The sequence below is a fragment of the Tachypleus tridentatus genome, chromosome 5 (assembly GCF_004210375.1).
Source record: "Tachypleus tridentatus isolate NWPU-2018 chromosome 5, ASM421037v1, whole genome shotgun sequence".
Lineage (NCBI taxonomy): Eukaryota > Metazoa > Arthropoda > Merostomata > Xiphosura > Limulidae > Tachypleus > Tachypleus tridentatus.
Window position 1 is genome coordinate 13,921,426 of NC_134829.1, and position 24,754 is coordinate 13,946,179.

At 34.8% G+C, this 24,754-nt stretch overlaps 1 protein-coding gene across 2 annotated transcripts in view; it reads left to right on the forward strand.

The window, feature by feature from the left end:
* Nucleotides 1–24,754, forward strand: part of LOC143250566 (uncharacterized) — a 78,127-nt gene that overhangs the window by 24,174 nt on the left and 29,199 nt on the right. For both annotated transcript variants that reach the window (XM_076501312.1, XM_076501313.1), the window contains exons 3-5: nucleotides 14,977–15,165; nucleotides 15,602–15,885; nucleotides 16,316–16,477. In XM_076501312.1, coding sequence (XP_076357427.1) covers nucleotides 14,977–15,165; nucleotides 15,602–15,885; nucleotides 16,316–16,477 — 635 coding nt within the window. The remainder of the gene's footprint in view (nucleotides 1–14,976; nucleotides 15,166–15,601; nucleotides 15,886–16,315; nucleotides 16,478–24,754) is intronic.

Consider the following 24,754-nt stretch of genomic DNA (forward strand, 5'->3'; position numbering starts at 1 on the left):
TAAGATTCTGTGCAGCAATCTTCAACATCTGTAACACTAGTTGTACCTCATTTTCTTATCCTACATTCTCTTTCAGACAAACCTTTAGGGTAAATGTCCCCCTTTTTCATTCAGAAGGGACTAGAAAGACTTGCTGGCACTCCAATGTCAGTAAAGAATCTTTGATCTGGTGACATATTGGTGAAAACATCTGCATCTCAACACAGTGAATTCCTCTTGCATTCGTAGGCAATTGGGGATACATCTATAGAGGTTACACCTCATGCTACTTTGAATTCATCACAAGTAGTTTTTGTTGAGAGGGATGTGAAGAACATCCCTGAGTCAGAGATTCTCACTTGTTTCTCCACTCAAGGAGTTTCTGTATTGAGGCATATCTCCACTTCCAAAGATGGAATTATAGTGCTGATCAATATACTCATTCTGACATTTACATCACCTCATTCACCTGCCACCATGAAGGCAGGTTGTCATAATTGCAGGGTACAGCCATACATTTCAAACCCTCTCAGATGTTTTGAGTTTCAGTGGTTCTGCCACTCAAAGATGTCATTTGTGGTTCCTTGACATGTACTCGTTGCAGTGGCAAGGACCACGATACTTGTGAGTGTGGAATGGACCCTCATTGCATCAGTTGCAATGGCTCTCACCCATCCTACTTTTGTTCTTGCCCTAAGTGGTTGGAAGAAAAAGAGGTGCAGCAATTGAAAACAGTTCATAACATTACTTATCCTGAGGCTCAATTCCATCACTTCATCTTGGGCGTATGCTGCTGCACTTCATTCCACAACTACAGTGGGAGTGCAGACAGATCTCTCTGTGCCTCCAGAAGAATCGTTCTCTAAACAAATGAAAAGTCTTTTGACCTCCATGGCTAAAAAAGTTGATTAATCAACTTGAACACCCATTTTTGTCCCTTACATACATTTCAACAAATCCCAAGATCCACTTCCTTTGTTTCCGGGTACAGGCATTCCCTTGGATACATCTTCTCCTACCTGAAGGTGCAAAACAATCATTCATTCATGTCCACAGTCACTGGAATCCCCTTCCAACAGCAAATACCTTCCCAATCAACTCAGCACAGGATCCTTGGAGGTTGAAAGACCTCCCTTGAATAAGGACACTAAGGAAAAAAGACATAGTTGTAAACAGAATGGTTCTCCACCCAATTAACCTACACATAAATAAAAATAGCTTGACACAATGGAACTGTTAAAGTTTACATTTCAATCTGGATGACATCAAAACATTGATTGCTTCTTACTCTTACCATCCTGTATGTCTTTCCTTACAGGAATCATTTCTGAAACCTCCCGAGACAATCACCTTTTGGCAGTTTTCTTTGTACAGAAATGGCAGGCTGTGTGATGAACAAGTATATGGAGGGGTGACACCGTTGGTTGATCAGCATGTGCCCACTCAACACACCCTTGGAGGCCGTAGCCATCCGTGTTTCCTTGGGTCATACCATCACTGTTTGTTCTCTCTACCTGTTGTCTGAGACCTATGTTCAATCAGACCTTGATGCTCTCACTGAATAGTTGCTGTCTCTCTTTTTAATCCTGGGGGACTTTAATGGACATCATCTCCTCTGGGGAAGTGCTGATATTGATAGAAAGGGTTGCTTCATAGAGCATATGCTCTCTGATCATTTACTGCTATTGATCCCATCAATGTGCTCCCCTTCTTTATTTTCCTGTTTTTCATGGAGGGTTGACAATAATCAGTGATCATTTTCCTATAATTTTGAGAGAGACTGGCTATGGTCATTGCCACCTGACCCGCATGTCCTGGTGGAAGCTGGATCATGCAAACTGGCTCTCTTTCACTGCTCTCACAGAACTTGATCCTACCAATGTCTGTAAGCCATCAGTAGATGACTGTGTGGTAGCTGTAACTGACTGTATTATACAAGCAGCTGCTCAATGTATTCCTAAAACCAGGACATGTTTTCCACTATATCCTCTTCTGTGGTGGAATCCTGCCTGCCACATGGCACGGAAGGGTCAAATACGGGTTTGGGATACTTTCCATAGATATTCCATGGTCTCAAACCACATTGCTTTCCAACAGGCCCATGCACATGCTCAGTGGGAAGATGTCAAAGCCAGAAGGAATCTGTGATTAATTTCACAACCAACATATTTTCTACCACCAGTTCCAAAGTCATATGGGACAAGATTCAGAAGATCAGTGGGCAGTATAATTCTGCCCCCTCTTGATCTTGTTCTCTGATGGCCAGGAAGTAGCTGATACCCAGAGCATTACTGACACTCTAGATGAAAGCTTTTGTCAGTTATCTAGCACTTCTACTTCTTCCTCCACCTTCTTAGCCATCAAGATTTGAGCAAAGCAATTACCTCTTTCCTTTTGAGCTGATTGTCTCTATGACTATAATAGTCCCCTTACATTGGTGGAACTCAAACTGGTCCTTCATCAGTTTGGGAGTGCATCAGTTGGACCTGATGATGTACACTATGAAATGCTGCTCCATCTGTCTCCAGCTTTTCTTGCTATTCTTCTGATTGTTTTTAACCGGATCTAGCAGGAGAATGTTTTTCCTGATGCCTGGAACCAGGCTATTGTCCTACCTATCTCTAAGCCTGGAAAGGATCACAAGATTCCTTCAAACGACCACCCAATTGCATTGACAAGATGTCCCTGTAAGACCTTAGAGAGGATGGTTAATGCTCGTCTTGTTTGGTTCCTCCAATCAAACAACCACCTCTTGCCCACCCAGTGTGGGTTCCAAAAACAGAGCTCCACCATGGACCACCTGATTTGACTTGAAAAGTCAATCAGAGAAGCCTTTCTTAAATGGCAACATCTTGTATCAATATTCTTTGATGTTGAGAAGGCTTATGATACAACCTGGAGGTATGGCATTTTGCGAGACATACATATATATGGGTTATGTGGCCATTTGCCCATTTTTATTAAAAATTTTTAATGGACAGGAGATTTTAAGTTCATGTGGGATTGACACTTTCCCGTTCTTTTCTACAGGAGCTTGGAGTCCCTCAGAGCTGTGTTTTGAGTGTCACACTTTTCAGTATAAAAACTAATGCCATCACTTAACAACTCCCTCTCACTGTTGCAAATGGGCTTTATGTTGATGACTTTCACATCTCGTGTCAGTCATTGAACATGAGGTATATTGAATGGCAGCTATATAATGCCCTCAATTGTATATTGAAGTGGATCACAGCAAATGGCTTTAATTTTTCTCTCTCTCTAAAACTGTTTGCATGCACTTTTGACACTAACGGGGTATTCCACCTGATTGTGAACTCCGTATTGGTGAAGTTGTGCTGCATGTGTTCCCTGAAACAAAGTTCTTTGGGCTTATTTTTGACCGCAAGCTATTCTTTATACCACACATCAAGTAGCTATGGGTCAAATGTACAAGAGCATTGAACATCCTCTGTGTCCTCTTCCACCACTTGGATGTTCTATGCTAAAGATATATCGTGCTCTTTTAGTCAATTGAAACTCGACTATGGATCACTGGTCTTTGACTCTGCCAGACCCTCGGCCTTGAAGATGCTGGACCCCATTCATCATCAAGGACTTCAGCTCTGCACTGGGGCATTCTGCACTACCCCAGTTCAGAGCTTATACATAGAGTCTCCGAAACCTTCTTTGCACCTCCACCATTTGCAACTGTCTTTACTGTATGTTTTGAAACTTTGTTCTTTACAAAAGCATCCCAACTGGGGTCATGTTTTCCTTCCTTGGTGAGCCATACTTTTTCAGAACAGACGATCTGCCATTGCTCCTTTTGGCCTTTGTATCCAGGCGCAGTTGGATGAATTGGGTTTGTCCTTGGATAACATTGCTTATTTACTGGTCAGCCCATCCCACCATTTCTTCTTCCAGTCCCCATATGTGACGTATCTTTGAGTCATCTGAGAAAAGCAGACACTCCTGATTGGAAATACTGTCTGCTATTTGCTGAACATTTTTCAAACCACCCTTCCATTCCTATTTATACAGATGATTTGAAATTGGGGGACTGTGTGGGCTTTTTTTGTTGTGGTTTAGTAGTTGCGTGCAGAATTCCCTCTACAGTGTCTGTGTTCACTGCTGAACTGTATGCTGTTTCTCTTGCCCGGATCACATAGAAACTTAGCAATACTCACACTGCAATATTTATACTGACTCGCTTAGTTCTATACTGGCCCTGGAATCACTTCACGTAAGTTAACATCCTGTTCTGGCCGATATTCAAAACCAACTGGCCTATTTTGTTTTAACGTCTACTTCTATCCACGCCACATTGGTATTTACGGGAACGAGCTCGCTGACACTGCAGCTAAATCTTTCTGCTCTGGTACTGTCACTGCTGTGCTTGTTCCATACATGGACTTATGGTCCTGTGTTCAAGGCTTGGCTCCATGCCAGCTGACAGTCAACTTGGAGTGAGCAAAGTGAAAACAGGCTTTTCCAAATAAAACCCTATATTTGACTTTGGCTGTCTTGCTTCTTTGAGGATAGGAAAGAGGAGGTTGTTCTAACTAGACTACGCATTGGTCACAGTTTTTTAACTCATGCTTTTTTTTTTTTTATCTGGAACTGATGCACCAGTGTGTAGTCTGTGTTATACTCAGGTCACAAAAAGCCACATTTTACTTTCTTTCCTTCATTACAACTCTCAACGATGTCACCATTTTAAGCATGTTCTGTCCCATGGTTTGTCCATAACATCAGGCAGTGTTATTGGTGATGGTGACACTGTCCACCTTGGTAATGTTTTTAGTTTTTTAAAGGCCATTAATCTTTTTAATGCTATTTAAGTTTTTTAATTTATACATTAGACCTTTTTAATGTGAATCCCTTTTAAGAATCATAGTCCATCTGGTTCAATTTGAAATTAGAAAATGGCCATAATGTTAAATAACTTGAAACCAGGACTGGAAAGGCCAACTTAGGGGACTAACTAGGGTTTTTGAACTACCCATTGGTCATCCTGGTGAGTTATAATTAAAATTTTGCTGCAAGTCTTTGAAAACTTTTATTACTTTACTTTTTGAAAATGGCCTTAACATCAAATAACTCAGAACCAGGACTGGAAAGGCAAACTTTCGGTGACTGATGGTGGTTTTTGTACTTACCTGTTAGTCTTCCTGGTGAGTTTTGATAATTACAGTTATACTACAGAAAGTCATTTACAACTTGTATTACCATAGTTTTTCTCTTAACGTTGTAGACTAGATGTAAACATTGGTTTTTTGCTATTTATGTTTTTTTTAAACTTTGTTTTGTTTTACCTTACTTTCCTTTCATGAATTTTACTAAATTTACTTTAATTTTAACTTTTTACCAGATGTTTGGCACAGATAGCCTAGCTGCTTTGTGCCATAAAACACTAAATCAACCAACCAACCAACACTTTCATGACAGGTCACAGGCAAAAGATCATGTCATTGCATTTGTTGACTTACATTCAATATTGTATTGAACTACCATGTTATGAATTTATTGTAGTAAGTTTGGAATCAAATTGTAGATTATAATTCAAACTTATATGTTATATATGAGTTAATTTCTTAATTTAAAAGTAAATATTAAAAGAACACACTTAAATATAGATTTTAATGAGTCACATGATGAATACAGCATTATTTAAAATTAGATGTTTGTTATGGCAAAATACCAAGTCTATAGTTTTGTACAAACTAGTAACTCCAATTACTAATATTGATGAGCTAGAATATAAAATAACCTCATTTCCTTTCTATTTTTTGAGATGTGGCTTATGTACTGAATCAGTCACAGTGGCTCCATTCAGTTCTTTCCATTTTTTGAAACAGTGCCTGATGTACTCTTACTGCAATACATGACATGTGAATAACCTGTGTTAAGGCTTCCATGTTTCTTCAATTCAACATTTAATGAAAGTCAATTGTGTCTTTATTGTGCTTGAAGAATCATATCTTTTAAACCTAAATACATTTTAGTAGTTAAGCTTAATAAATTATGGTGGAATTCTATTGTATGAGTATAGTTATTTATGTTTTTTATGGTTTTTCAACTGTGTTTATAAAACTAAAAATTTTGTTTGATATCTTCCATGTGCAAAATTTTTTAAAGGCTTAGCAACCTGTGTCCAACAGCAACCGAGTTTAAAAGTTGTAGTTAGAAGAGATAATTGTTTGCTTTATTTCTAGATTTATTGTTCTGCATTTTAAGTAAAATAATGATTTATTTCTAACTAGTAATAATGTATATACATATATAATGTATAATAATTGAGATGTGGCTGTATATTACAAAATACTAGTCCACTAAAACACAGGAAAGTGTAAAGGTCATTTTTATATAACTGGATTTGTAACATGAGTACATGTGCACCACATCAATGTAAACTATGTCATGTTAACTGGGCATACTGGAAGGTCAATACAATTAAAAATACACACACATAGTATTAGGAGACTTAAGTAATTAAATGAAACATTTGTATTTTAGTGTTATAATATATAGTCATTCTAGGATGAAAAAAGTGTAATTTATATTTACTTCCTAATTTTTTATGATGATTACAAGGTTGTTCAAGTGACATACCCCACATAGTTAGAGTATAGAAAATAACATAAAATATAAAGTCTTACTGAAAACAAACATTTGAAATATATTTAGGAGGTTTTAGAGATTATGCATATAATATTTAAGATTTTTGTGATGAACAGTTTTCTTATAACATGAAATCAGTTTGCACTGATATTAGTAACAAAACATACTCTCTTTTCACAAACAATTCTTTAGTAAAAGTATTTCATTAAACAATCTGAATTTTTGTGTACAAAAATCTTGTAATCCTGCATCAAAGGTTACGGGGCAATTACGTAACTGTGCAGATGTGTAGACAAACTTGTGTATATTATACTAAGCCTGTCACAGAAGGGTTAAGGGAGGTAATAAAAGTTGTACCAGTAATCATGGACAGATAGAGAGAAAACTTACTTTGCATTTTATCTGATAATATTTTGTTTTAATATCTATCATCTTTTATTCCATGGAGTAGGAAAATAATGGATCTTTTTAAGTCACTAAATGCAATATCAGTAATAAGAAATACAATAAATCATATTTTCAGTGTGCATCTTGCATATTGCAGACTTATTTTTCTACAATTAAGATTTATTTTGCACGAAGGATACAAATTTTTGTAATAACTGCATAACTGAAATTTGCATGAAGTGTACAAGTTTTTGTAATAACTATATAACTGAAATTATTGCAAAAATTTGCACCCTTGATACTAAATTAATCAACTGGATGGGATTTACAAAATAAAAATAAAAGGAGATACACTTGTAATAAAGTAAGATGCATATTAAACCTTTCCAGACAATAGGTATCATACCATAATTATGAAAAAATGCTTTACTGCAAAACACTTGTCAACTCTTTCAATGGTAGGACCAAATGATGAACATTTCAAATATAGATGTGTGAGTTTTGAATTTAAACATCCATAATAGCTTCATTTGAAACCTACAGTTTTTGTAATCTTTACAGCACATAATAACCTTGTGGAAATTCATTTTGTGTTAGTTAGTGTTAAACTATTAAATATTTGCATTGTAATTTTTAAGCTGATTTTCATTAAATGTCTTAAAATACAAAATTATTTTAATAAAGTATTACTTATTTTGTAATTTAGTTATGAGAATTTTTACAATGCTTGCAGAAATGTCTTACAACATGATCCAAACCATTCAACTCAGCATTTACATTTTATTCAAATTAAATCTAACTATTAAAAAATCAACGTATTAATTATAATCTTGGTAAACTCTTACCGTATGTTACTAACTGTCCCTCAGTAGATCAGTAGTAAGTTTACATACTTATAATGCTGAAATTGTGGGTATAACAGAGTACAGATAGCCTGTTTTGTAGCTTTCAGCTGAAATAAAAACATTGTTAAAGTAATATATTAAAAAATCATTGCTGAAATATTTATTGAAATAATAGTTTTACAAATCAAAACTTAATACATGTCATTTTTACATTTTAATTGTGCATTTCCTGTTTGTATGTTTTGGTGAGCTTTGCAAGTTATGAGCTTTAAAGAAAATCTAGTCCAGGTTATATCCGTAACTCTGAATGAATGTTTATGATCAATGTGTAGTTAGTTGCTTTGTGCAAGTAATTGAAAATATCAGATTTGAATTTCTTAAAACCACTGAACAATATATTTGCTCTATAGGTTGAACTGCAATAAAAGTAAGAAAACTTTCATGTTTCAATTTTGTATTGTTTAAAATCTTTTTTATTTATTAATTACTGGTGTAATTTATTGTAAGGTAATATTGTATAAATCGTGGCCATAATATTGTTTAGGTTGATCTTATTTTGACAGTTCTTAGATTCAAGACAAAAGGTTAGGAATTGTGTATAATCATGTTTTTGATGAAGTGTGTTCATCTCAGCAAAACAGAAAGGTTGCATTCATTTTCTGTAAACAAGTATTACTGAAATATTTTTAAACAAAACAGTAAAGATTGAATGCATATTTTCCGATAACAGTACATTACCTCTATTCATATTCTCATTTAGTGCTTCCTTCTGCCATAAGCCTTTTACCTATACTCCATTGGAATTAATTCCAATGCATGTCTTGTACCAGTCATGTGAAAATCTTCCACCAAAATGAATGTAACTCCCTCTAATCAATTCTACCTAACTGTCACTTATTGTCATATGTAAAAACTACACTGACAAACACAACACCAACATAATTTATAAAATACAATGCAACAACTGCCATAACTTCTGTATTTGAGAAACAAGCAGAAAAATGGAAAAAAAAATTCAAAGAACACAAAAAACATCTTTACTGTAAGTTTTTGAACACTGTAAGTCAAACACAACATAACCATAGAAAACACCCAGATACTAAGTAGGGAAACAAATGCAAAATCGAAGAAGCTCTACTTATACAACAACTAAAACCAAAATTAAACAAGTGTAAAGGAACATCTTTATACCCGTACTAATTAAAAACGTAACATCCAACTGCAACACACCCTACAATCCCTTGCCTGTTTATACTCTTGTACCTAAGACATGTCTGGCAACAGTCAGTTGCAAACTCTTTTTGTTAACCTGAAGATGATCTACGAAGGTTGAAACGTTATTCTCTGTTTATCAGTAAATGTGTTAATACCCACACCAGCCATTCTGAGATACGTTTTGTCATTTATTGTTTTGCAGTTCTTGTGTTCAGATGTTTTTTACTTCTGTGCTTTTCATGTGTATCACATTCATAAAAATAACAGTTATATTTCTGAAGAAGATTTCCTTATTGATTGTTCATGGTTATATTTCTAATGCCTTTTACTTTAAATACATTTTCCAGTCTTTATTTTTAAAAATTTCTTACATTTACATTTATCTATTAAACATTTACCCTTTCATCATTTGTAGCTTGCTTATTGCAGTTGAAACCATAACAAGTCCCTATTCCCAGTTCCCATCTGAGTTCTTATCAACCCCATCATCTGCTCTATTTCCTCCAGGGGGTTTATCTCATCATTTTAATCAACATAGATTGGCATGATACCAACAGTATCGGTGACTAGTCGATGGTTTCTGGTGCAAAGGGAACTCAGCTGTGCAAATTTGTTTCCTTTTGGTATTTTTACCACAGATCAATGGGTTATTTGGGTTTTAAAAGAAGGATTTAACTTGCATTTTATTTCCCCAGCTCTTTTATCTCAAGTACCCATTTCCTTAACTCTTCCTTGGGTTCTCATCACCAGCCAGCATCTATCAGAGGCTGTACAAGATCGTTTGTTTCAGCAGGCCATGAAACCTGCTCTTTATCTTTCTTTAGGTTTTTATTCCAGGCTGTTTTTTGTTCTAAAGAAACCAGAAACTAGCAGCCTGTAGTAGATTTGTCACACCTCAAACACTTTATCAATCTCCCTGAAATTTATCATGGATTGTCTCCAGGATTGTGGATGACCAAGGTGGACAATGCAGATGCTTACTTGCATATCACAATATTTGGATAGTTATGACCATATCTTTGGTGTGTTCATCAGTGATTTATCAGTTTTGCACACTACCCTTTCGACTTGTTTGAGTCCCATATGTGTTTGTTCAAGTGGCTTGAGCATTTGATTCATCTACATGCTCTCGGGTTGTGCTTTCATTATCATATGGATGACTGGCTACTGTTGGCTCATTTTTAACAGGAGTCTGCTTCATCAGCTGCTCCAGGAGATGGCTCAGGTTGCCTGGTTAATTGTATTGGAGAAGTCATTCCTTCAATTTATCTATTATTTGATCAATTTAGGTGTTTTTCAACACTCATCTCACTTTGGCCCAACCTTCTGTTCTTTAACTTATTTCAATGGAGTTTTCAGATCTCTGTGCTCTTACTGCTACATTTATTACAGCTTGCGTGGTTCTCTTGCATTTGGGGTTGTAGTCTTCCATGGCATCCTTTATTCCTTTTGATCATGTTCATATGTGTGTCTTTATTTGGTTCTTCACAACTAGCGGAATCTAGCATGGAATCTTTTGATGGCTCTTACCACCCTTCCTCCAACAGTAGTCAACAATTTGTAATAGTGGTTGCACAGGACCTACACATTGGTGGATGTCTTGCTTCTTCCTCTTCTTCCAGATTTACATATTTTCACCACCCATTCAGGGATGAGGGGAGGTGAGTCATCCAACAGAAGGCTGAGAGTTCTTATCATATCCACAATCTTCTAGTTGTATGTTGGGCCTTGTTTTATTTTACCATCTGGCCAGACGTTGTTAATGATTTATTTTGTTAATTTTATGGTGGTTGCTTATCTCAATAATGTTTTTGTATGTTGCTTTTTCATTTCTTTGGCACCCATATATGATATTCAAATTGTCTTTCCGAGCAAAACAAAATCATCTATTTGACAGAGTTGGTGCATGATCCAATTTTTTTTCAAGTAGCTTTGCCATTAATAGGGGGCTACTCCTCACATAGATACCTTTGCTATGTCTTTCATCCACACATTACATCTGTTTTTTGGTCTCCCATCCCTCAACCTCATGCTCTGACTGTTGATGCTTTCAGTCAGGATTTTAACAACAAATATCTACATGTTTATCCTTCTATTCAGCTTTTTCAGCAGATGATTTTGGTCATCCATGCCACTTTGTGTCAAGTCTTTCTTATTGCTCCTTAATTGCTGGCTCAGACATTTTTTTTGTTGCTTTTCCAGCTCTAACTTACTCCTCCACTACCTCTTCCTCTGTCTCCTTCCTACTTCTTCAAGCTTGATCACTGGCACATGATCCATTTCTTAATATCTTCCATTATCGGGCTTAGTTTTTGTCTGATTCTTGACAAGTAGCTTCATTTCTGGCTTGCTCCATTCATTATTTCTCCATGGCAGTTTATCAGCATAAATGGAATGTTTTTCATGAGTGATCTCTGGGCCAAAGGATTTTAGCTGATTGGCTCACTATAACTCATATTACAGATATTTTTACTTGGCTTCTCAATCATGGAGTGATCTGTCTTCTTGATCTTAGGTTATTGAGTGGCTTTGTCCCATACTTTTTGTTTTTTAGGTTATTGAGTGGCTTTGTCCCATACTTTTTGTTTTTCCTGATACTCTAGTGTATTTATCTCTTACACTTTTCCTTTTGATATGTTCCTTTTAGGTTCATTCTTCTCTGTGGTTGGCTACCCTTCTCAAGTGGGATGTTAGTGTTCTTCACTGCTTAACTTTGTCTCCTTTCAAACCACTTTCCATGCACCTGCTTTTTGTTTCACCTTTCCCATAAGACTTGTTTAATATTTGTCTTAGCCTGTGGATATTGGAGGTATTATTTACTTGCCATCAGTGTTTTATGTACTCTTCATCATCCTACATATATTCTCTTTATCAGCATTATTTTTCCCTCTCTGTAACTTCACCAACTATTTAAGGTATCTCCTTCTTTTCACTGATTTCCCTTCCATCCATTTCTCACCTTTATTCTCAGCCTCCTATTGATAGAATTCTTTGTCCTATACATTCTTGTATTGCCTAAGTGGCTTTTTTCTGTGATGCCCATTATCACTTCTTTTATTCCTTGGCAACCTTCCTCTGTTCATGATCTTCCTCCTTCACTCGTTGGTTACAGCTTTTGATTGGGTTTTGGATTGGCCTATTCCTCTCTATCATTTTCCTTTTTTATTTTGTTCCAGGTGTCTTTTCATCATATTCAACACCTTCTTTTCTTGCATCCAGTCTTCATTGTATATGGGAAGAAATTCTTCAGTTGGGCATGTGTGCTACTCCTAATGTATTCATTTTTCACTATTTGCATAGATTGCAGTTTCTTCATCTTCAAGCTATTGTCTTCCACTGTAGACATTCTTTGGACTTCAGTGCAACTTTGACCTTATAAGTTATGTTTTTTATTTTTCATTATTGTCTTTTCAGGCACCTTATTTCATTTTTATTGTTATTCCTCATTGTTTGGATACTGTTTTGTGGGCAGTGGCACCTGAACATGTATTCTTTAATCATTTTAGTCTGCACTGTCAAACTATGTTACTTTGCATGTTTTAATTTCATGGCTAGGTAATGCACATTGCATTACCAGAAGGTTGCTGGTAGGTTTATCCTTGTGATAAAAAGTTGCTTCATAAATTTGCCCATTCTGGACCATACCCCAATGGACAACATGGGTGAACAGAAAGGAATAACTACCCATCCCTGCCATACCTCATATTGAGTAAATCAGTATGGTATGCTTTCAAAAATAGGGTTTTGTGGTCACCCATTGTGCTGTTTATGGTATTGACATTCCTCTGGACTCTCCATTAAGTTAAACCCCCTTTTCTTCCAAGGGAGTTAGAGAGTTCTTACCATTTTCCAGTTCCAAGCTTCTGGGGTGGTGGGTCATGGAGACATCCTCCTGAATGTGATAATGAAATACAAACAAAATGTAGAATGATTAAAAAAATTCAGTTGAGAGTAGAGGGGTGGTTTTTTGCTGGTGTAAATGATGTGATATCCTCCAATATGAAACACAAATACCAAGGAGTGAGATGTAAAAATTGCAGTTCACCTCTCATCCTACCCCCTTTTGGAAGTTGGTCCACAGTAGCCAGGTTTTGGATTTAAAGTAGAACCAATCAACACAAGTCCTTACACACGTTTTATGGATGTCTGTACTCATAAATTGCTTCATATATTTTTTATGATAATACTCATATATTTTTTCTGTGTTGAAGGTCATGTTGGAGGTGCTGTGGATTGTTATGATTTTTTTTCCTTTCTGCTATCCTTCAATGTATCTTATTTTGAAGATGATATTGCTTGGGGGTTGGTTCTGGTCAGTTTCACTTTTGAAGGAGTTATGTAGACATTTTTTGTTTCAGTTGTTAGATACCTGGGCCAATATATCACTTTGTGTTACTTACGTGTGCCCTGTTTATATATTGGAGGAGAGAGATTCCATTAAGTATTTTGAACTAGAAGTGAAGACAGTATGATAGTTTGATCCTCTTTCCTATTCCTGCCAGATGGCCAGGTTTTGGACTGTAGTTAACTTGCTGATGATAGGATTCTTATCCTACCCCTTCGTGGATGTTTTTAGCAGCATGGGTTTTGAAAGTAGTTGACTTGCCATGTATGGTGTTTCATGCCCTAACCACTCTACACCTAGGGGCACATCCATTACATTTACCCACTTTTATAATTTATGGAATTGAGTTTCATAAATATGGCAGGGTTTGGATCACTGTCTCGCTATAGCCCTCTCCTACTTAGATGTAGTCCTCTCATCTTCTGCCAGTAATTACTACATCCTTTTTCATATGGGAAAAGATTATGCCTACTTCAGAAGTAGTCAGTCTCCCATATCAGATCTTAGAATCTTATCTGAAGGAGAGTCCTTTAGATGCTTCTTTCATTCCCTTGCACATGCCTCTCCATCTATTCAGAGTGAGATTCTATTTATGTGAGAGAAGGTAATGTACCATGTCAGAAGTTATAATTTTGCTACACTGAAAATGTATTTTTGATATGTACGTACCTCATCTCACACTCCCCATCTTTTTTCCATACTTAAATCAGTGCTTCCATTTTCTGACAAAACTCAGTGATAAGTAGGTAGAATTGAATAGAGGAAGTCATTTATTTACTGTTCTATGTTTTAAGAAAAATAAATTTAAGAATTTATTTGCAAGTACCAACAAGATATTATAATTGAAATGTGACTGTATTTTACCAAATAGTAGTCCACCAAAACACAGCTAAGATAATCCACTTTGTAAAAACTAAAGGTCAGTTTTATATCACTGGGTACAGTAACATGAGTGCATGTGTGCTGCATCATTGGGACCTTATATGATGTAAGCCAGCAATGGCTAAAAGTTCAATGTAATAAAAATAATAAATCTATAGAAATGTATAATGTTATAACATTTAAGATATTTAGACAAAACATTTGTGTTTTTGAGTTATAATTTGTAGTCATTTTAGAATGAAAAAAGCATAATTTATTTTCTAATTTTTATAATAGATCTACCAAATATGAACAGAGGTTCTAATTTCACAGTGCAAATGGCAGATAAAATATACACTTTTTTAAAAAACATTTGGTAATTATCTGGAAGTTATGAAGATCTCACACATGAAACTTGAAAATTTTCTGTTTCATTAAAGTATATTTAATATTAAAATGAAAGTTACTCTATATGTTTGATAGTGACATTGTCCAAAAAAAAATCTTTATTTAAAAAATCTTAAAACTTAATTTGAAACCTGATATATTGTGTATGAGGAGAGCATTGTGATGTTTACCAATGACCTGCAAAATCTTGTTAATATATGTATATATTATTAAAAATTGTAATATAATTATTCTCATGGATACCTTGTGATTATGAGCTGGGAAAATTACACCTAACATGTAAAAGGAAGGGTTAATGAGTGTATGTCTCAGCACATCGATTATTTATTTGTACAGGAAAGTTTTAAAGAAGACCCACCTGGGGTGGCTCATTATGTTATTTCTGTTGTACACAATGGTGCTTATTTCATACCTGATTTGCTGGAATACATGACTGAAAACTATCCTCAACTGGTGGTCAAAGCAGGTTCCTTGGGTCGCCACTCAGATATTAAAACTACCACTTTGTCCAAGTATCGAGAACAGGTTTGTTAAAGCTGATTCTTTTGTTATCATAATATTTTTTGCTTTAGTTATTGATCAGTACCAAGTTTATTAGGTCATCAAAAACAAGTGTTGCTTCACCATTTTGTCAGTTCTCTCAAGAAGCAAAACAACAAAAAACCAAGCAGGAAATTAATGGAATATTATATTGATATTGTCTAAAAACAGTAGTAGAATAAAGAAATTTGGAGTTTAGTGAAAATAGTTAGATGTTTTGAATCTGTAAATGAAGTGACACAGTGCCCATTCTATAGAAATATGTAAAGATGGTTTAATTTATTTATAAGTAAAGCAAAGTTCTCTACCAAAAACTGTGTAGAGATTTTGTCTATTACCAGTTTCCATATAAAACTGATACATGCATGAACTTTTGCATATTTCTGTGTGAACTTTACCATAACTAATTTCTTATTGTTAGGTCCACAAGAGTTACAGTAGTGGCACTTTTCGTGCCGGACCCTTACATCAAATCAGCTTGGTTGGAACAGTTCATGAGGAGGTTGGTGGATATTTTCCAGAGTTTCTTCAAATGTTGGAAAGCTGTCCTTTCTTACGATTGACTATGCCTTGGGGTGAGATGTCTTCTGTACAAATGGAATCACCTCAAGAGAGCAATGATGGCCCAATCTTATGGATCCGTCCAGGAGAGCAGTTGGTCCCAACAGCTGATATGACACCAAAACCTTCTGTGAAAAGAAAATGGTAGATTTTAATTACTGATAATTTATTCCAAACTGAAGCATCTACTTTTAACATTGTACAAGGTAGAAAGTTTTATGTGCTAACAAATCCATATCTTTATTTTTATTAAGGATTTGTTATCAAGTCTAAGAAATAGTCTTTATTATTGTGTGGAAGTAGAATTTGAATATGTTTATTTCATTTTTAATGTTAGAGCTGTTGTATCACAGTATGTTCCACTTTAGAATGAAGCAACTAACTTGGATGCTATAACTATTTTATTGTAATATGTTCTGTATAAGATTAAAGCAGCTAATTTGTATGCTCAGAGCTATTGCATATTACAATATGTTCCATCTTAGAGTATTTGTTTTGGATGCTTGAGCTGTTGTATTACAGTATGTTTTATCTTAAATTTTAGCAGCTGACATAAACGTCCTTTGGTTTTTAGGAGTGAGTTACAAAACCTTCAATACTTACGTCGCTCTTCAGAGCCAAGAGAAATTATGTTTGAAGACCGGACTAAGTGTCATGCTGACCAGGTTGGCCAAGGTTTTGACAGGCTTACTACTGCTGCTGTAGGCCTTTTAAAGGCTGTTCATTGTGGTCATGAGTGAGTATCTGTGTATTATCTATTTGTACTATTGTTAGAATGATTGATGTGTAACAAATTTGTAAATGATTGAAATCAGTATTTCTTGGATTTAATTAATATGTGGACTGACATTTTTAAGACAGAAATTCTTTAGGCATGCCACAAGCCTCTCTCCTCTTGTTGGAATTGGAAGATTCTAACATGTCTCTTAATCAATAGAAGCATGATATGCTCACATCATGCATGTGAATTCCTCCACACCCCTCTATTGAACCTACACTTCCTGTATGGCATTATTTGAGTTAAGACATGCTCTTTTGTTCTTTATTGCTACATGTTCGACTTTATTTTACTCCCAAGGTGGTTAATTTTCAACTTAATATGATTTCTTCAACTTGATTATTATATTCATTTTAATAAGTTCATTCAAGTCAATTTTACTGCACTTGTGTTTTGTGTTAACTTTCTGTGCTGTGTATTCCGAAGTTTACATTACCACTTCAGGGGTTGCAGACAGCCTGACGTAGGATTTATTTGCTTTTTGCATTGAGAGATCAAACATTATATGATCCATTCTTTATCACCTCACTTCTCCATGACTCACACTAGCACTTCTGAGTCTTTACCCGTTGACAAGGGATTTGTCTGTCATTTTCTGTTTCCAGTATTTGCCGATCCTTGTCATTTTCCATCTTATGATATATACTAGGCTTTATTCTGTCTTCATGGAATTATGTTGCAGGTTGTGATATTTTCTCTGTGTCATTTAATTATTCTTCACCCATTTCTTCCTTATTACTTTTAATGTTTCTTCTTTTGCCTGATATTTAAGTTTGTGCTGATCATTTAGCCTTCTTGTAATGTGGGGGAGAATTAGCGTGCCATACTTTTTAAGAACTTAGCTTATTTTGTCCTTCACTTCCTTTGGGCTGTCTGTTATTTTTATATCAGTAGTTCTTTGGCTTCTCGTTAACTATTTGTGGAGCAGGTCCCAAATTATATTTTAGCAGCTTTCCATACATGGCTTCTTTCTTATCAGCACATTAGCGGCAGTGATGCTATATTGGTTCAGGTTTGTTTGCCTTCGATTTATCATAGGGTTTTCAGTGGGATCCCAATGCCTTGTCTATGATGATCCTGAACTTTACCAGGCCATGTTAATATATTTTGTAACCCTTTGTCTTCATTGGAACCATCAGTTTCCTCCATTTCTTTCCCAAAAAAAAACATCATTACTTCTGGTTTCTTCTTTTCCCATCACTTTCTCCTCTTCTCCTCAAGCTTCCACGTTCAACCAAAACTTGTCTTTAGTAATTCAGTAATTACTCTGGCATTGGGCACTAGAATCTGTTTCCATTCTTCCTGAGATGTTTTGTTAATGCTTTTTGTTGTCCCCATAACATCTGGATTTAGTGGCTGGTAATCCATTGTTTCTGCTTCAGTCTCTTTATATCAATATCCAACTTTACCTTGGATTCCTTCTTTCTCTGTTATAAGTGTTTTCTCCTGGGTGTGGATATCATCCACAAATGTCTTCAATGCTTACCTCTTACTCATCCTTCTCTTTGGTTTGTCCCTCTCGGATTGGTTAGCTAATATCAGGCCTACCCTTTGAACATGCTCTGACACTTTACATGTATGGTTAAAAGGTCTTGGCTTTTGCATGTCATCTGCATCTTCAGAGACTGTAATCTTTTGTTTTAATATGAGTTGTCTGGTATCTTCTGGCCTCACTTTTACATGGCAGCTACTTTCTGTAGCAGCTCAGATAGGCTGATTAGATAATATCTAGATATTCTACCTTGGACACACTCACTATCCTGTCCAGTTAAGGGTCTTTTTGACCCTAATATCTGTCAAGCTCTGTCTTCTCCTTTGCAGCTTGGTTTGATGGAATTTTAGTTCACCACCCTGTCTTGGCTCAGTCACTTACTGCTTGCAAAGTTCTATTGCATTTGAGGATTTGATCTTCCATGACTTCACTGTCCCAAAGGTTTTCCATGGGAAGTTGTCCCTCATTCTGTCAACAGTCATGTGACTTAGCATTTAAATGTATCTGATACAATACAGAATGGGCATCAACTGCTCTCACCTTCATTGTGATTTATTATTTTAATGTCAAGAGAATGTGCATAAACTCTACTTTCCTGCGATAATCTAGTTTGTTTCTTTGGTTTTTTTACAATATTGCTGTTAACTTTATTGTCTCCTTACATTTACTTCTGGTGTAAACACTGACTGTTACACATGCTTTTATCTATATTAAAAATTCTGCAACTTCTTTGGGGAGCTTACTTCACACTTTCTTGATATTTAGATCAGTTATTTGGGGGTTCCTTGTCATGGTCTCTTAATTTAATTTGTGCTCTTTATAGTTTTCATACAATAACTTCCAATGCAGTATGAGGATATTAACAAAATATTTTGCAGAGTACATGTAAACTTCACATGACTTTTGTTCACAAAATTTCAGATTTTTTAGGTTATGATTTACTTGTGTATTTTTTTTTTATTTTTGACAGGCAAGGTAATTTTAAATGTACTTTTATGTATGATAAAATTGTAAGATTTCACATGGGAAATCTAAATAACCTTCCGATAATTATAAAGCACTTTTATTTTGAAAAACTTTATATTTTAGCTGTTACTTTCAGCATTGTGTCTCTGCATGGGTGTGATAAATTTGACCAATTCTGTAACCAACATAAAAATTTGGAAGTAGATATAAATTATGTTTTTTATTCTAAAATGACTATAAGAAACTGCAAATGTTCAGATTAAATACCTTAAATCTTGTAACATTATACATCTGCATATAATATACCTATATTATTTTTATTTTATTAACCTTTCAGCAGTGTTTAACTAACATTGCACAAGTTGCAATGGTGTGATGCATGTTTATTCACACTTTTTTTTTTATTTTGTCAAAGCTGCGTGAGGGCTATCTGTGCTAGTCGTCCCTAATTTAGCAGTACAGGACTAGAGGGAAGGAAGCTAGTCATCACCACCCACAGCCAACTCTTGGTCTACTCTTTTTACCAACGAATAGTGGGATTGATCGTCACGTTATATTGCACCCATGGCTGAAAGAGCAAGCATATATGTTTGTGTTTAATTGTGATAAAGAATGTGAATTTAGTTTTACTCTATATGGCATGGTTTGTTTTGAATTTCATGCAAAGTTACTCGAGGGCTGTGTGCTCTAGCTGTTTCTAATTTTGTAGAATAAGACTAGAGGGAAGGCTGCTAGTCTTCACCACCCACTGCCAACTCTTGGGCTACTCTTTTACCAACAAATAGTGTGATTGTCTGTAACATTATAATGCCCCCACGGCTGAAAGGGCAAACATATTTGGTGTGACGGGGATTCGAACCCATGACCCTCAGATTACGAGTTGAGTGCCTTAACCATCTGGCCATGCCTGGCCTTACATTTAAAATTGGACTTTTCAAAGTGGCCTGTCTGTGGTTTATCCTAGTGAACCAGTATTTTGTAAAATAGTCGTATTTTTATTATAGTACATTACCCATGTATATATATATTATTACAAATACATTCATAAATTTCAGTTATTTTTCTTAAAACATAGAACAGTAAATAAAGAAATATAGAAAACTGATTTTTTTTTTCCTACTTACAAATTTTTACTAATTTGCTTGCTTGCCATTTACTGAGCCTTATCAACTTTTCATGATGAAGATGTGAAACAAAATAATTTTTTTAGGTTTCATATAGGCATTATGAAGTAACTAAATATTATAAATTTCTCTATCAGTATTGTGGAATTCCACTGTAATTTATCAGGAATACTAACTAAATTATTTTTCACTTACCATTTACCTCTGAGATCTGAGACAAAGAAATAATCTTGGGGACTTTCCTTCTACCTTCAAAAGTAAGCAAGAATTTCTGGAAATGAAAGAGGTGGACAGGATCCACTGTGTTTGATTTGTTACATGTACTTGTATCTCAGCAAATATCAATGATAGGAAGTCCTCATTTATATTCTAGCTTGTGAATATTAGTAAATTGAGTCTTTAAGTTGTAAGAAACTATAGACTTTGTATTTGGACATGACAAGCATCTAATTTGAACCAAAACTGTTTTCAAGATCTCACGTGACAAACATAAATTGATATGTAGGAATTTTGTTTAATAGCTACTTTTAACTAAGAAATTACCTGATGTATAGTACTAAAATTTGAATTATAATCAACTCTGTGATACCAAACTTTTTGGCATACATTCATAAAATAATAGATCAATAAAATTTTGAATGTAAATTAATAAATGTAATTACATGACATTTAACCCCTGACCATAGAAAGACCCATAGTGAGAGGATCAACTTGTCATCAGTTTTTCTGCTCTATATGCTGTGACTTGACTTATTTTGAGACTTTTTAATGCAGTTTTTAGCTTTTGTTTTGCTTCTCATGCTCTACTTTTCTTTAGTTAGTATTAAACATATACCTTGCAATGTTCCTATGCTGTTGTGTTCTTTTAGCGTATTTACGTGTTGTGTTAATAATAGTCATCATCACCCTCATCTCTAAACATTTTAACTGGTCTCCTAGAACTTCTTTCTATTGTTGGTTTGTCTTTACAGGAATTTCACCTGAAGTAATTTCTACTTTTCTTTAGTTAGTATTAAACATATACCTTGCAATGTTCCTATGCTGTTGTGTTCTTTTAGCGTATTTACGTGTTGTGTTAATAATAGTCATCGTCACCCTCATCTCTAAACATTTTAACTGGTCTCCTAGAACTTCTTTCTATTGTTGGTTTGTCTTTACAGGAATTTCACCTGAAGTAATTTCTTTTTCAGGAAAAGCATGCCAATAGTAACTGTTTAGGATTTTAGCACCTGTAAATTCTGCTAGTCGTTCTTTTTTTGAGAAAATCAGCATGTGATTTTTGCCCTCCTGTTTTCTCTCACTCATGTATGTCTTAGGTGATCTCAAGTGCTTTGATTTGTTGATTTTGAGCTTAGTCAGAATTTAAAAGTGTAACTAATCACAGTTTATCTTCTCAAGCCACTCGATAGCTTTTCTGTTGTGGATGAATCTCTAAACTGTTTGGGAGGATTGTCTCCAGTCATATCTTCATCTATCAGACAGTTGGGTTTACAGATTCCAATCTACACTTTTTGCCAGGTAGTCAAGGTGTTTGCTGGTCTTTTCCATTTATTCAACATTGGCTTTATTTTCATACATGAATAGTTGGCTTATTCTGACCATTTCGATCACCTAGTTTTCAAATCCCATCCATTATCAATATAATATTAAGTATATATGTAGGGATTTAGACAAAAGAACACTTCAGTCTTCCCCAGTGCTGTTGCAAGCCTTGGAGTCTTGTAAATATTTTTTCATGCTTTCCTCACCTGTTAACAAAGGCCTCTTTTCTGCTTTGGAAATGATGGCTTTCTTGAACAAAGCACACTTTGTTGAGCACACTTACATGCAACACCTCCAGCAAGACTTCGTTTCTCAGTGGTGTCTGTCTTCAGACCCTTTGTCACACCAAAGTATATCATTTCTTTCACCATTTTGAAGCTCTTTTATCAAGAGTACAAGAGCAGGATCTTCTCTTCTTTGTTATCCTATAGATCTTTATCTTTTTGCAGTTGTGTCTTTCTTGTGTTATTTCTGGTTCTTGAACTGGCTTCTCAGAAGCAAGAGATCAAATCAAAGGAAATACACTGATGCAAAATCATCAAATTTTGTACAATCACAACATGTGTTCTGTCTGCAATATATTTCAATTTTAAAAATGCCCAAATTAAAACATGCTCATTCAGCTTAGTAGGGTTAACAAAGCCAAAACCAGGAAAGCAATCCAAAGAGAAGACCCCAAACTTCATAATAAAATAAAAATCACTGCCTTTACCATCGCAATTAATATTTTGCAGGGTCGTACAGTTGACCAAGTAGGAATATGATTTTGAGAATCAGTTTTTTGCATTTTTCAATCTTGAAGGATTTAAATATACATAACTTATAAATATACAAAAGTCAAAATGTTAATCTTAAAGGAGATAATGAAATTTACTTTAAAAATGTTTTTGAGAAATACTAGAAGTAGAATAGTCAATATTCACACATATATTGTTACTACATTATAATTAATTTTTAGAAAATATGTACATAAACCATTTATTTAGGTATAATATCTGACAAGGTACCTTACTTCACATGATTCTAAAATTATTGATAATTTATGATTTATCAGACCATACACAACAAATGCAGTTTATCCAATTAAATTTTCTTATCAAAAGTTATAATTTTCCTACACTGAAAAGTATTTCCAACAGTTACTTCCTTTCACACATGTAGTTGGAGCCAGAGTCCAAACTAACTTTGTCTCCTGATATTGTACATACTTATTGTTAGGCTAGTGGTTTTAAATTAGAGCTTAGTGATAGAGTTTGATTAGGAGTAACAGATGCCTTTGTTATTTTTGGTTTACCTCTAGTTCACCTTATAAATAAATCGGTAAGTATGTTCAATATTTTGTTTTCTTCAACAATAATCTGTAATGTATATGTTTATTTCACCATGCACTTACTTAAGTTTACATTATATCGACTATTTCATTTTTGGAATTCTTTATAATTTATACTTTTTACAATTAATTTAGTGAGGTTACACCCAACTTTCTTCCGATACTGCTGCTCTCCTTCCTCCTACCACTGACAAAATCTAGGTCATCTTAAATGTCCTTCACCTGATTCTGGCTTATCTTTCTAGGTCTCTCCTGTGGAATCTGCAAGGGTTTCTTTTATACATTTCACAGTTTAATTTTCCCTGCTATCTTCAGATATGTTTTGTGATGAGCATTTTTGTCCCTCTCTCTTTTAAGAGGGAGCACTTGTATGCCTTGCCCTACAAAGACTTTGATTGATTTAATCTTAGCTTACCATCAGACAATTTATGTATTTTTTGATTCTATACACGTAGAATCCCTATCACCTGTATGAGGTGCAGTCTGTTAATCCTATCCTTTTTATCCTTTACCATGTTTTCCAGCTTCTTCTTACCTTATCAATACTTTTAGAGGATATTTCTACCTTACACTTCCTTTCTTAGGCATTCCATGTATACAGTACTGTGCAAAAGTATAGGACAAAGTAAAAAATTAGATTTCAGACCTCTTTCAAAGAACAGTGGAAGGTAAATCATAGGTGAAACATCAACATTTTATTGATCTTCATTTTTAATACAACAGACACTCAGTAGAAATGTTTGAGTTCAGCAAACAGTTAATATTTTGTGTGTTCATCTTTTGTTTAATAAGTACAGACTGTCTTTCAGACATTGCTGAAACATATTTTATCAAATTGTTTTTGATAGTTTACTCCAAATGCATCTAATACACTCACATAAAGTTTCTTTGGAAGTAGTTTTTGATTTTTCAAGCTTTTTATCCATCAAATCCCAAATCTGCTCAATTGGTTTGAGATTATGGCTCTGTGGGGGACAATGCATCATTTAAGTGACCCCAGCAGCTTCCTTCATAGTTAAATAATTTCTGCATCTGTTGGATGAGTGTTTGAGGTCATTATCTTCTTGATAGTAGAATCCTTTACCAATAATACAAAAACCACTGGGTGTACCATGACGGATCAGTATCTGATGGTACTTGCACCAGTTCATTATTCCATGTTGCCTTAGCAGAAAAACATCCCCAACCCGTGTTACATAATTAAAGTTAACGTTTTACTTATGTGAAAATGTATTTCTGATGGATACCCTTTCACACACACTTGCTTCTTTCCTCCTCACTTCTAGTGCAATTTAGAATTCCTTGCCTCATTAAAGAATGAAGATCATGAGTGCAAAAGCATAGAATGAGCTAGTGTGCCCTTTTATTTATTTATATATATGTGAAGCTTTTACTGCTTTATAAAGTCATTATCTAGAAATGCAATTAATGAGAAATCTCACGAGTTTAGATGGGAGTTGCATAAAAGTTAGTGGCATGCAAGATATCAAAGCAGGTGCACAGTTAAGATAGCTTTGTCTGTGAAGTGGTATCTCATGTATATATATTTTCAAGTAAGAAATATGTTAAATTTAATTATTTAACCTGTTTTAAAAGTTCCTCTTTAATGCTAAAGAAGTCAAAGTATTTTTTTAATTATGTGATATGGGCAAAATGTCTCCTTAGAAATAAAAATACTTAAAAGAGTATTTTTTGGTGATATGATATAATCTAAATGTTTTGCTATAAAAGTAGTCAAGGCAGTATGTTTCACTTATGTAATGCTTACAAATTGTTCTACT